The following is a 14225-nucleotide window of genomic DNA, read 5'->3' on the forward strand; positions in this document are numbered from 1 at the left end:
AGTTGTCAGTTTAATATTTGTCAAAATGTTTTGATGTATCGATCGCCATATCGTTGATAACACTTGTCTAGCGATTTTTAACAGACCATTATTTGCATTCACTAAAAAATACTCTGGATAAGGCATGAGTTGATCGATGGTCTCATGGTCAATAGTTAAGCTAGTTTATTTTCACCTTAAAAGAGTGCGCAAAGCTTGACTATCATCAAGGCATCAGTTGAGACTTGAGAGAGATTAAAAAAAGTAACATTTCAATTTTCACTGAAGAATACTCCATTCCTTATTATAAGATTTCCTGTCTTGCACAAAAGTTAAAGCAATATTTTATCTAAATTTAAATTATTCAACTAATGTGAAAAATATTGCATACAAATTGTAAGAAAAGATAAAAGCAATTGATTAAAAGTTTTGCAGATATGTAAGATAAATAAACTTAAACAAACAAAAAAAGATAAAACATTACAAAATAAGAGGAAGTAGAAATGTAGAATTCAACTCGAATCATCATTCAGTCATCCTTGCAAAACCCGTCTTTCGTATAGAGATCATTTATCATTTGTTAATCTTTTGTGCAGCATCGTTGACGGCCGTGACAGCTCCGGCAACAGCAACGGCGGTACCGACAACACCAACGGCTGCAGCACCTACTGCCGTAACAGCAGTACATACGCTTACTGCAGTAGCAACAAAATCAAAAAACTCATGTTTGTTATTTTTTTCTTCTTTTTCTTAAATGAAAATATATCGTTCAAGGGATTTATATAGTTGAACTGGATATTAATATTTTTTATCGGGGTTCGAAAATTGAACTCAATTTTCAAGAGGCTTAAAATGTTTGAATAGTAATTTAATGATTATGGTGTGAGTAATTAATTATAGCAAGAGACGAACGAATTAACTAGCCTCTTAAAGAAGCGTGGGAATTTATACTTACATAGTACCGTATGTATATCGATTAAAGATACGGGTAAATCTCCAAAAATGATCCAAAAATACATTTTTTAACCGAATAAACACAAGCGGAGAAAAATTATCAAAAAAGTTTAGACGAATATTCAAAATAACACATTTCTAAATTTATGTTACAAAAATAGCCTTCAAAAACTAAAAAAACCAAAATAGCATTTATCTTTTAAAAATTTTAAATTTTTTTTATTTTTTAAAATTTGAAATCTTATTCCAAAATCCCACTCACCAACTCTAAACCCTAAAACCTAAACTCTAAACCCTAAAACCTAAACTCTAAACTCTAAATCCTAAACCATAAACCCTAAATTCTAAATCCTAAACCCTAAATCCTAAACCCCACCCCTTAACTCTAAACCCTAAACCCTAAACCCCACCTCTAAACTCTAAACCCTAAACCCTAAATCATAAACCCCACCCCTTAACTCTAAACTCTAATGTCTAAATTAATTTACCATTGGGGTATAAGTGTATATTTATTTCTTTTGATAAAACATTAAGTGATATTTTGGTCATTTTAATTCTTAGAGGCTATATTTGTGACAAAAACTTTTTTAGCGCTATCCTAGTCATTTTCTCTAAAAGTTTTGAAGGTAAATGAAAATTACGTAATACTGTATGTATATCGATTAAAGATACGGGTAAATCTCCAAAAATGATCCAAAAATACATTTTTTAACAGAGTAAACACAAGCGGAGAAAAATTACCAAAAAAGTTTTGAAGGTAAATGAAAATTATACTTCTACTCTATAAATATATAAATATAAATAAATATCTAAATAAATAACAAAAATAAAAATTATTTTTCGAAAAAACTTTATTCTATAGTTGAAACCTTTTCCGGATTTTTTTCCAATCTTCTTTTCTGAAATTTTATTTTGAAATCTGAAAGTTCTTTTATAAAAATATTTATAAAAATATTATTTTATTTTTAAATCCTAAACCTATGTTACATGGAAATTTGGTTAAAGGTATGTTTCATGTTTCCGCGTTTTGGAAACGTTTCAGAATCGGAGTCTCTCGAAAACTCGCGAAAACGTATTGAAAAGTCATTTTTTTAAATCTTATTTTAGAAACTTGATGGAAACTCATGTTTGGAAACTCGAGATTTTGTTTGGAAAATGCGTAAAAAACCTTTTTTAGAACAAATTCTATAAATATTTAAAAATATAGGGATTAATTTGTTATTTTGATAAGTTAAAAAACCTAATTAATATTGTTCCCAAAAAGTTAAACCTAAAATCGTGTAAAGAAACCACGCTAAAGATGAAAGTTAGAAACACAAGCAAATGGCATAATAAACAAGGTATTAATCTCTTTCTCTTTTGTCAGTTTTAATTGTCTCATGTTGATTTAGCAACAGCTATGTTAATCGTTGTTGCGAAGATGTGAGATTGACAAATTTGACTTTAAATTGACTAACGTGTCTACGATCAATGTGCTTACACTTCACTAAAGGTACCTGTTACTTATTTATATGATATAAATAGGGTGAATTTGTGGGATGACCTGTTACTTATTTACTTAATATAAGAAAAATATTAAGCAATTAACCATGTGATAAAGTAAGATGTTTGATGTGACAATTTGATATACAAACGGACCATTTTCTCTTTTTCCGTGCGTGAACGTTTGCCAAATATACTGTCAAAATATACTATACTCTATTTGCTTGACATGATATAACAAAATACACCAACAGATTACATTTTAATGTAAATTGTTTACCATGTTCAAATGTAAATAATAAGAATCATTGAGAGAGAGAGAGAGATTATTTTTCGAAAAAAACTTTATTCTATAGTTGAAACTTTTTCCGGACTTTTTTCCAATCTTCTTTTTTGAAATTTTATTTTGAAATCTGAAAGTTCTTTTATAAAAATATTTATAAAAATATTATTTTAATTTTTAAATCCTAAACCTATGTTACATGGAAATTTGGTTAAAGGTCTGTTTCATGTTTCCGCGTTTTGGAAACGTTTCAGAATCGGACTCTCGAAAACTCGCGGAAACGCATTGGAAAGTCATTTTTTTAAATCTCATTTTGGAAACTTGATGGAAACTCATGTTTGGAAACTCGCGATTTTGTTTGGAAAACGTTTAAGAAACTTTTTTTTAGAACAAATTCTATAAATATTAAAAAAAATATAGGGACTAATTTGTTATTTTGATAAGTTAAAAAACCTAATTAATATTATTCCCAAAAATTTAAACCTAAAATCGTGTAAAGAAACCATGCTAAAGATGAAAGTTAGAAACACAAGCAAATGGCATAACAAACAAGGTATTATCTCTTTCTCTTTTGTGAGTTTTAATTGTCTCATGTTGATTTAGCAACAGCTATGTTAATCGTTGTTGCGAAGATTGAAAAATTTGACTTTAAATTGACTAACGTGTCCACGATCAATGTGGGATGATCCGAGAAAAATATTAAGCAATTGACCATGTAATAAAGTAAGGTTTTTGATGTGACAATTTGACATACAAACGGATCACTTTCTCTTTTTTCGCGCGTGAACATTTGCCAAATATGCTGTCAAAATATACTATATTATATTTGCTTGACATGTAGTATATAACAAAATACACTAACATATTACATTTTAATGTAAATTGTTCACCATGTTCAAATGTGAATAATAAGAGAAAGACTATGCATTGAATAGGATAGTATAACTAAATATTGTTTCTAATATACATTAAATCATTTTACTATTCCTTTTTTAATATAGTATAGTACAACTTTACAGTTTTTAAATAAACATTTTTAAAAAAATTCAAGTTATAACATGTGTAGAAAAATTTGTATGTTTTCATCTTTATAATTATTTGGTTGAATTATATATGATATACAAAGATGTATAGCAAATAAATTTGGAAGGAGGGAGAAGAAAAAAAAAAAACAAAGGAAATAAAAAAAGCAAGAATGCATGTATGATCAAACGGTTGTAGTTGATCAATGGTAGTTAATGTAATATTATACAAAATACATAGAATACTCTAGCCTATAGATTGTTATGTGTATAAACTTAATTTATGTGTTTGCTACGTATATGTGCTCTAATTTCCCATATAAATATGTGAAACTAGTGATTTTGGTTTGTAGCAAAATAGTTTGATTGCCAATTATTTTCATATGGTAAATATGTGAAATAATGTTTATTTGTATTTTTAGATATATTAAACATAGTAAAAATGAATTCACATGTTAGTCAATTGTGTGTATATATAGACGTTTCTAAGACTTTCTAAAACGAAAAAAATTCAAAAATTATGTTTTCACGTTTCGAAACGTTTCGTTTCCGCGTATCCGTTTCTAATTCCATGCAACCTAGTCCTAAACCCCATCTTCCTCTTCTTCCAAAACTCTATGATAAATTAGTTAATCTTAGAGGTATATTCATTTAGTAAAATTTATTTTAATTATTTTGATCATTGGAGATTTTTATGATAAAAATTTGTATTGATATCTTATGGTATCTCTCTAAAAATATAAACAATTTTAGAATACTAATCGACAAGGTAAGAAGAAAATAAATGAGGTTTAATACTTTCTTGAATCACGAGTTATATACATACAAAACACAAAAAGATGTTAGTGTTGGAATAATGGCTTCATGGTAGCATTTCTTGAAGAGGTGCAAGCAGAAAAGATCATACATAGTTCCCTTTTCATTAATTTTAGTTTTACTTTATCTTTGACATTTAGATTACATTTTTTTGTGCCAAAAAAAAGATTTAATTTTTTTTTAAAATCAAAATATGTTACACAAGTACTTAATTACGTGGTGTCTTGTCAGCAAATATTTTAAAAATAATATAGTAAAAATTCTAAAAGGTTCAGTTTGAACGGCCATCATTCGTAACTCATGATTTGATATATTTTTTTTTATATTTTTCGGCTAAAATAAATACTTGAATAAGAGAAGATTCTTAGATTTATTTGATTAAAATCTAAAAAAAATTAAGAACCGTCTCTTAACCGAATCTAGAAACTCCCGTTAAAAGACTGGGTTTAATAATGGTCTCAGCTCTCTCTTTTTTTCCGTAAACGCGTGGGGGGTGATGAGTAGAATACGACGTAACGTCGGCACTCAAAAATGTCCTAAACTAAGTAAACATCTTGGTTTCTTACATATCTGGTTCCATTGATCGCTCATTTTATATTGGACCAAAAAAAATTCATGACTAGCCTTTGTATGCCGTTCGTATATCTAACACATTACCGACGGATGTTGATGATAAGCAGAGCAAAATAGATTAAACTTCGTTATTACATAACGATCATAACAAGGTTCATATGACATACCATGAGCACCCTAGCTATTATTGTCATTATTTTTATTATTTCATCATATAGTAGAGATCTGAAGTACAATTCCCACATACACCATCAAACATATTCATTTCTTACGCAGGTTCTGGAAATACCCTTTCGGGTCGCTCTCGAAAGCTTTCCTGAAAATCCGACCATCCTTACCAGGAGCCTTCATTGTCTTCATTTCAGGTCCTGCTCCCATCCCGGAGAACAAGCCACCAACGGCTCCGACGACACCTATGACCGCCATGGCGATTTCAAAGACTGAAGTATCTCTTTTCTCGTCGTCGCTCATTTTGATAAGATGATATAGTTTCAAGATTTACTTTTTTTTCTTTGGAATAGAAGTGATGCATGTGATTTATAGATACCAAACGATTTATTAGATGAAATTAAATTCTCATTTCAATTTACCAGGAAGACGTCTTAACTACGAGTTTGTACTTAATGGTAGGCCTGGGACGGATCGGATATCCGGGCAATTTTAAGGTATCCGGATCCGGATCCTTATCCGGCGGATCCATAATTTTATTATCCTTATCCGGATCCGGGGTTCTCGGATATCCGGGTGTCGGATATCCTTCTAAAAATTGTAATATCCGGCGGATATCCGGATCCGGATTTGGATCCTTAAAATAAATAAAATAATATATATAATATATATAAAATATTAAAAATAATATAAAAATAAAAAATATATAATGTTTTTAATTATTTATATGTATAATATTACAAAATTTACATATACTATTATAAAAATGAAAATATATTAAATAAAGTTAGTTTTTATATATTGATATTACTATTTTTGAAATAGTTATTAATAAAACTTACGGATCCGGATATCCGGACTAAAAAAATAAGATATCCGGATCCGGATCCGGCTTTGACGGATCCAACATTTTATTATCCGGATCCGGATTCGGCCCCTCCGGATATCCGGATTTTCGGATCGGATCCGGATCGAATCTCGGATCGAATCCGGATCTCGGATAAAAGTCCCAGGCCTACTTAATGGCACCGTTCCGTTTGGAGTCGACTGGGTTTCCCTCCCTAGGGAAGAATATGAGTGGTAAAATGAATTTTTTTGTATTTTGAAAATTAATCAAATCATACAATTTCAATTATCATTTGGCTTTGGAACTAACTTATACGTGTTTGATCGAAGCTATTATTATCTCCAAAGTTTATGAAAATATTTGTATGTGATAATAAAAAGACAAAACAAGGGAATATTTCTTTTCGATCTGTTCCATGCATGTGACGTGACGTGATGGGAGAGAATGGACCTCTAAGCGATTTGAAGAATCTACCAAGATTTCAAGAATGTGACCTCAAATATGTTTTTGCATTTGAAAGGATTATACCTAATTTTGACATACAAAAAAGCATTATACCTGTTTATGTTTTGTTCTATAAATACATGTTGATAAATTTAGAGAATGGACCATCCTAATTGACATAGATGTATGATGTAATATCACTATTGGCACCATCATGTAATTGAATAATTGATCATTTGTGACTCTTTCGGTTTCTTACTCATTTTAGTTGGTATCGTTCTTTCTCTGGTTTGGCTTAGTTGGTGTTTTGTTGTCTGTCACAATTTTGTAGAGCCCTCTAAGATTTTGTGTAGCTTTTTAGACCTGGGATTTTTATCCGAGATCCAAATTCGATCCGAGATTCGATCCGGATCCGATCCGAAAATCCGGATATCCGGAGGGGCCGAATCTGGATCCGGATAGTAAAATGTTGGATCCGTCAAAGCCGGATCCGGATCCGGATATCTTATTTTTTTAGTCCGGATATCCGGATCCGTAAGTTTTATTAATAAAACCGGATATCCGGATCCGTAAGTTTTATTAATAAATATTTCAAAAATAGTAATACTTATATATAAAAATTAATTTATTTAATATATTTTCATTTTTATTATAGTATATATAAATTCTATGTAAATTTTGTAATATTATACATAGAAATAACTAAAAACATTATATATATTTTTATTTTTAAATTATTGTTAATATTTTATATATATATTAATATTATTTTTTATTTATATTAAAGATCCAAATCCGGATCCGAATATCCGCCGGATATTATAATTTTTATAAGGATATCCGACACCCGGATATCCGAGAACCCCGAATCCGGATAAGGATGATAAAATTATGGATCCACCGGATAAAGATCCGGATCCGGATACCTTAAAATCGTCTGGATATCCGATCCGTTCCAGGCCTATCGCTTTTGGTATTTGTTGGAACCAATGACATTATTTTAGACAAAATAAAAGTATACGATATCTTGCCGTCCAAAAATAGATGAAAATGATCGTGAAGGCAAATATACATTGGTCCAAGTTTTTCTCAATTTTGTTTTTTCATAAACAAACGATTAAAAGCTATGGATAGAAGGAGAGACACATGGGAAATGTCATGGTCAGAGGTGTGGCACACCAATCAACGAGGATCATGAAACCACTTTCCTTTGACTTTTTTGACTCAGAGTTAGAATTCACGATTACTATTATGCCAACTTGTTTGCTAATTATGAACAGTAACCCCATATAATAAAAATTCTTTGGCCGCCTAAAAAAAGATGTTTCAACGGAGCCAGTCAAAAGGAAATCTTATGGAAAGTGATTGTAATCCAATTTTATATACAATCCACCAAATGTAAAAGTACACAAGAATATACTTTAAAAAGCCCCTGTAAGAATCTGAACTTTGATGTCCCTAAAAGCAGCTTCTTCTTGTACTACACATTCACACAATGCACTGCTACTTCTGTCATTTACAGATAAAAGAGTAACAACACTATGTTGTTCAAGATCTGATCAACCCGAAATTGACGAAAGATCTAGACTTGAAAACCCCAAAGAGAAACCCCGTTTGAGATTCTGGAGAACTCGATTTCACCTCTGTGTTTCCGCCTTTCACTTGAAGTATCTTCTGACCAATCACTTGCCTGATTGAATCTATGGTCTTTGCATCAACTTCATAACCAGAAGCATCCCTCACGTAGAACGTGTTGAGCGCTTTGCCTCCTTTTGTCTTCACTTCAGCTCTTGTCACCGTAAGACTGTTCTCACGGAATATTCGAGTCACGTCTGATAGTAATCCAACTCTATCCGAAGTGCAAAGCTCAAGCTTCAACCCCTAACAACATATAAACAAAAGTTAAAGCCAACAACAACACACAAACATTCTTCTCCAAAGCAGAGATGAGAACAATGTTTTTTTACCTCAAAGACTCTTCTCTGAATAGCTGCTTTAAGACACTTGATCACTCTCTGTCTTTCTGCCTCAGACTTCACCGGAGATCCATCCGTATGTCTTATGTAGTACTCCTGATAAGCTTCAGGGCCTTCGGCATCAATGCTGGCATGCGAAACCACATACTTCATATCCGTCAATGTAAAGACAGTATCAAAGAGAAGCTTTGGTCTGTCTTTGCATTTGATCATCACAATAGAGTAATCCAAATCATGCAAGTTTGAGACATCCACATCTGGAACTACTCTCCCAATCTTATCCTCATCATCAACGTTATTCTCCCACTCATCGTAATCTCTATCCGCAAACATCAGCTGGTGAAGCTTACGATCCGCGTTGAGAGAAGAGGAAACCGTGGTTTTAGGTTCACGACATCTCCTGCTCCTGCTCCCGCCTGTGAGCACGTAGCCAAGAAGCTTCCTGATTTTGGATAACCTCTCTGGATCAGTAACCGCGGAGGAGGTTTCCTCGTCGGTTACTTGCAAAACCGCCGCTGCTTTTGCTCTGTGCGTCCAGATCTCGGCGTTGACCACATTGCATTGAAGGTCGGTTAGAACAGCGCAGAGCTCAGACAGCAAACCGGGTCTGTCAGTTCCTGTGAGCTCAATGACAGTGAAGTCGACAGATTGTTTAACCCCGATGGTTGATCTCGGACTGTAGCAAGAAGACTCATCAGGGCCAAGAGACTGCAAACAACCACACACACACAAAAAGGAGTTTATTATAATCACATAATCAAACGTAACAGAACATAAACAAGAGGTTCGTTCATCACTTACTTTACGGATGTAATCAAGAACGATTTCATCAGTGACTTTGTTCCCATCTTGGTTAGTGACGTTGAAGACATCCATGAACCAGCCACCATCAGAGGAGATGTAAGCTTTCTTGATTGTGAGGTTAAGATCAGTCAAGACTTGAACCACTTCCAGAAGAATCCCCTGTTTATTAGCACTATCCACCTAACACAAAATCAAATTTGGTTTTTTACTTCAACAAAACCAAACCTAATAATGTGAAAATGAAATCTCAGAGAAGGTTACCTTAATGACAGTGACGTTCTTGTAGACATCGTTATCAATCACAACCCTAAAATAAATAATAATCAAATTTAAAAAGTAAGTCTAAATTGAAAAAAAAAAAAAACATAATAAAGATCAAAGTTCAGGAGATATTACTTTGGGGGATTAACTCTTCTGATAAACCTTGCAATCTCATCATCCATGTGATACGAATAGCTCAAGCAAGCATCTGAAAGATACAAAATAAAACCCAATTAAACCCAAAACAGAGAGTTTTACCCTAGAACACGATTACAAAAGAAACCATGACGAAAAGACTCAAAATTTAACAAACCCATGACGAAAAGACTCGAAATTGAACAAATCCATTATGAAAAGACTCAAAATTTAACAATCAATCATCGAGGAAGAACAGAGAGAGAGAGAGAGAGGAGGAGTAACGAACCCATCCTCGATTTGATCTGTGATTGTGTAAAATATCTTATCAGCCTTTTTTTTTGTTGATGATCGATATCTCTATGGGAGGAAGAGGAAGACTTTGCAACTGCAATTGCCAGGGGAGAGAAGAATCACGAGAAAGTTTGTTAAATTTATATTCAGGGAAAGAGATAATTAATTAATTAATTTAATTGAATAATAAAAATCTAAAAGTGGTAAAAGAGAGTGGAGATCCGATTACTTCACAGTTCACACTATGCTCTGTCTCTGACACAGATTCAGCCGACACGATTCTCCTCTCTATACCTGCACAGATTTTTTGTTTTTTGTTAAATTGTGATATATTGTGATGAGGATGAGTCTAGTCATATATACACTTGGCGCACGTTAGTAGCCGCCCTTGGTTGTCATGATAACATTAGACAGGTGTACCGGCCGGTTAAGCAGGTCCAACTTGATTGGCTAGTATATTCCGGTTTAGGATATTTAATCTTAGTTGGGGCAGTAAATCACAGACAATTCTTTTCGGAGTTTCGATTGGGAAACAAATCGATTAATTTTTGACTAATTACATACCAACTTTAGAAGATTATTTAGAGTCTTTGAATGAGAAAATAGTAGTACAAAATAAGCCAAATGATATTGAAATTTAATAAATAAGTACACCAATTGATTCGGATTCTAATATTTCTTTGTTGTCAACTAGTAATACATATTAGAATTTAGTTTCATGCCAAACCAATAGCAAAGTACCTGAAAACAAACTAGTTGAGTTATGGCTTCTAATCTTAAAAATCAAATAACCAACCTTGTGGTTAAAAGATCAAAAATAAAAGAATATGAAAAATACATTGTAAGAAAATACTAGACAAAAGATATTTAAGAAAACAATTACTAACTTGTACTACCATAAAAATATATGAAGCTAGTAATTTCTTTTAGTTTTGAAGTTAATTTGTTATCAACTCTTTTCTAAGTTTTTTTTTTGTAATCAAAAAGGTGTTTTCATTTCTTTGCCGGGAACTCAAACATTGTAAATAGTCTCTTCTACCGTGAGTTGAACCCAAGTGACGGAAGTTACAGCCGCAACCCCTTTACCACTAGGCCAACTCAACGTTGGTCTCTTTTCTAAGTTTTCTATAATTGGCCGAATATGTCATGTGTTCATACACTCCAAAGATATTGGATGTTTGGGATTGAGTGGAATCCAACCATAGCGGCAAAACAAAGAACATGAACATTAATGCAGTTAACAAGGACCATAATCTAAGGGAATATGTTTCACATGTTTACACACTAACTATCCCATTAAATTTGGTGGATATTATGAAGTCTTTAACTTTTAAATCATCGTGATTAGAGTAAATGTAAATTTGTGAACGATACATTACGTTGATTTAAATCAACAACTAATTTATACATGAACTCCTTATGTAATCCTATTAATTTTAGTAATTCATCTATAAACTGGATATAGAATAGTAATATACTTATAGAATGTACTTGAAGGCTTAAGTAAATTAAGTCACCGAACACAAATCCCGTTGACATGCCTCCAATAAACGTATTTTTAAAAATCATTAAGAACAGGAAAACACTAGTTGAATTTGATTAGCGTTTCTATTTCTATTAAAAAAGGTTATAAAAAATATCAAGGAAAAGAAAAGCATGCCGTTTAGAATGTCAAATGTTTTAGTAGAAGAGAAATGCGTAGAGGAGGGACCATGCCGGCCGCATGTTACTACGATCTCCATTGCTCATTGTCTTGTTTCTTCAATTCTACCTTTTATGCATTATTAATACATAACTTCTAAAATACTCTCCTTAGCTCTCTATTTTAAAATAAACAATAGCAAAACTCTTATAAAAATAGAAACAAAAAAAAAAACAAGTCTGAAAGGGGTGTTTCTACAAAACATAAAAAATTAGCTTGCTACTATGATACTTCGAAACATACGATTAGTGATAATTTCTGAGCTTACTATCTGTTTTGTGGTATCCTATGGTTTTCTCTAAGTTTAATATCTTTGGTTTAACTGCTTAAATATACCGAATTTTACCAAGACATAGAAACCTTGGTTCGAACATATAAACTCTTGTGTATGATGGTTTTATTTTGAACTCTAAGGTCCCTATGACCGTAACTTTTCTAGCATTTTAATTGAAAGCCTTTCGTCGAAAAAAAAAAAAAACATAGTAATGTGACACTGGAGAAAAGTCTAAGCCAATTTAGACTGAGTCATATATTTTCTTATAAATGTTGTCCTTGGTGTTTGTATGACTCATCAGAAACTCATGTTTTTTAACTTATTTTTTTTGTTTTGTTTTATGTCAAATGATCAGATAATTTTTTTAAAAAATTAACGTTTGTTTTATCGACATTGTTGATAACTAGATATATTTTCAGAACGCAATCACACATATCGAGAGTTATACCTAGTAGATAACTTAAATTTGTATAAATATTCGAATTGGCATTTTTAAAACATAGTTGTTTTGGTAACTAATTCAACGGTCGTCTGGTCATTAGTGGTTAGAAAGTCATGTATTTATTGATGGAGTATTAGGAACCGGATGGCTGCTGAATCATTTAGACTTCGTGATTGCCGCAGAAATCTTTCAGCTTTTTACATGCCAAGATGGAATGATTGCTCTGGTTAATATCGTGTGTGAGAGATATGCAACTCTTCACGATCCTAATGGAGACTGATTATTCAGATTTAATTTAGTGGATATGATTCACTGACCAGCTTTCACTTCAGAAATAAAAGCGTCACGACTTTTACATGCTCTTTGAGAGTGTAGGTTTAATTCATATCTTGAGGAGCAAAAACATTTATGCATATGCACTAGTAAAAGAAGGTAGGATGAGACATAATATTTTCTCATGTAAACCAGACACAATCAAATAAAATTGCTCTTCGAAATGACATTTTCACCAACCAACTCTTGGTTTAATCATATGGGCATGCTGACACAAAAAGGTAAGAATTAAACGATCGTGTTTCTTTAGCTAATAAATTGCATATGTTTTGAATATATAATACTCTAAGAACGGTAATTGAATGAAAACAGCAATACTACTAATCACCAAGTTTATGTATCAATATATTCTCACAAAATAAAAATAAAATACATCACTGCTGTTGTAATTAGAGAGTTTAGAGACCGAATATTTCTCTGTTATTATAAATGATCAAGGGGGTTCCTTTATATAAGGATTACAAGATGAAGATAAATGGAAAATATCCAAAACCTAAACTCACTATGATTAGGAAAACTACTAATACATAATAATGGAAAGATTACATGTACTAGGAAAAAGAAAGAGTTTTCTTTTCTCCAAGCTTTGTGGCCACCTTTCTCTCTTCTGAAGTCGTCTCTCTCTCTCCTCTCTCTAGGGTTTCGGCCATCTCTCCATCTTCTAGGTATTGGGCTGGTCTTGGGCCGGGCCTGGTTAATGGCAATCCACTCCATGATTTATAACACTCCCCCTTGGATGCCATAACCATACAGGATTTGTAGTACGCTTCATGTTGCCTCATTAAAACCTTATCAGGAAAACCCAGTGGGACAAAACCATGATGAAGGAAAAAGAGTACAACACGCACTACTCCCCCTGATGTGAACCTCAGTGTAGGTTCTACATTCTACGCTTCTTGTGCATGATATTTCTTGTATGTATAGGATGGGAAGTAATCGGCCAGTTTCATTACTAAGCCGTAACTAGACCACTTCGACCTCTCGTTTCTCATGTCCTTTGACATTGAGTGTCCCGGTAAAGCATGTGTGCTAAACAATGTGAACCATATTGTTCTCGGAGATCACTATTGGGTCTTTGCAAATCGTGTTTGCATATGTCCATAGTCTAGACGTGATCGTCTACTCTTAACTCTTTACTATGGTCGGATAAACCAAGTACTCATGGACAATGTACTAAGCATGGTTATCATGAACCTATGTCTCGGTGTATTTTCTATACACAGATGTATATCAATGGCTTTATAATTTTGCCATACTATGGCTTATTGGCCAGAACATATTCATGATCCATACATATGGTCATCGATCTTTCTTGCTTTAGGCAATACCATATGTATTTCTCTCGGACATTGCAGTCCTTTATCCATCTCTTAATGGTGTCTCATGACCTCTGTTGCTGTGGATTATATCACACACTGAAATATATATTATTAGGT

General features: G+C 32.6%; 1 protein-coding gene across 1 annotated transcript; it reads right to left on the bottom strand.

The window, feature by feature from the left end:
• Positions 1-7900: 7900 nt before the first annotated feature.
• LOC106301199 (ACT domain-containing protein ACR5-like) lies at positions 7901-10355 on the bottom strand. Its single transcript, XM_013737547.1, has 7 exons — positions 10268-10355; positions 10034-10132; positions 9745-9817; positions 9610-9655; positions 9346-9528; positions 8536-9252; positions 7901-8449 (listed from the first exon to the last, which is right to left on the bottom strand). Exons 2-7 carry the CDS (start codon positions 10035-10037, stop codon positions 8117-8119), a joined length of 1356 nt encoding a protein of 451 aa, XP_013593001.1. The 5' UTR covers positions 10038-10132; positions 10268-10355; the 3' UTR covers positions 7901-8116.
• Between the last annotated feature and the right edge of the window lie 3870 nt (positions 10356-14225).

This window comes from Brassica oleracea, chromosome C7 (genome assembly GCF_000695525.1).
Source record: "Brassica oleracea var. oleracea cultivar TO1000 chromosome C7, BOL, whole genome shotgun sequence".
NCBI classification, from domain to species: domain Eukaryota; kingdom Viridiplantae; phylum Streptophyta; class Magnoliopsida; order Brassicales; family Brassicaceae; genus Brassica; species Brassica oleracea.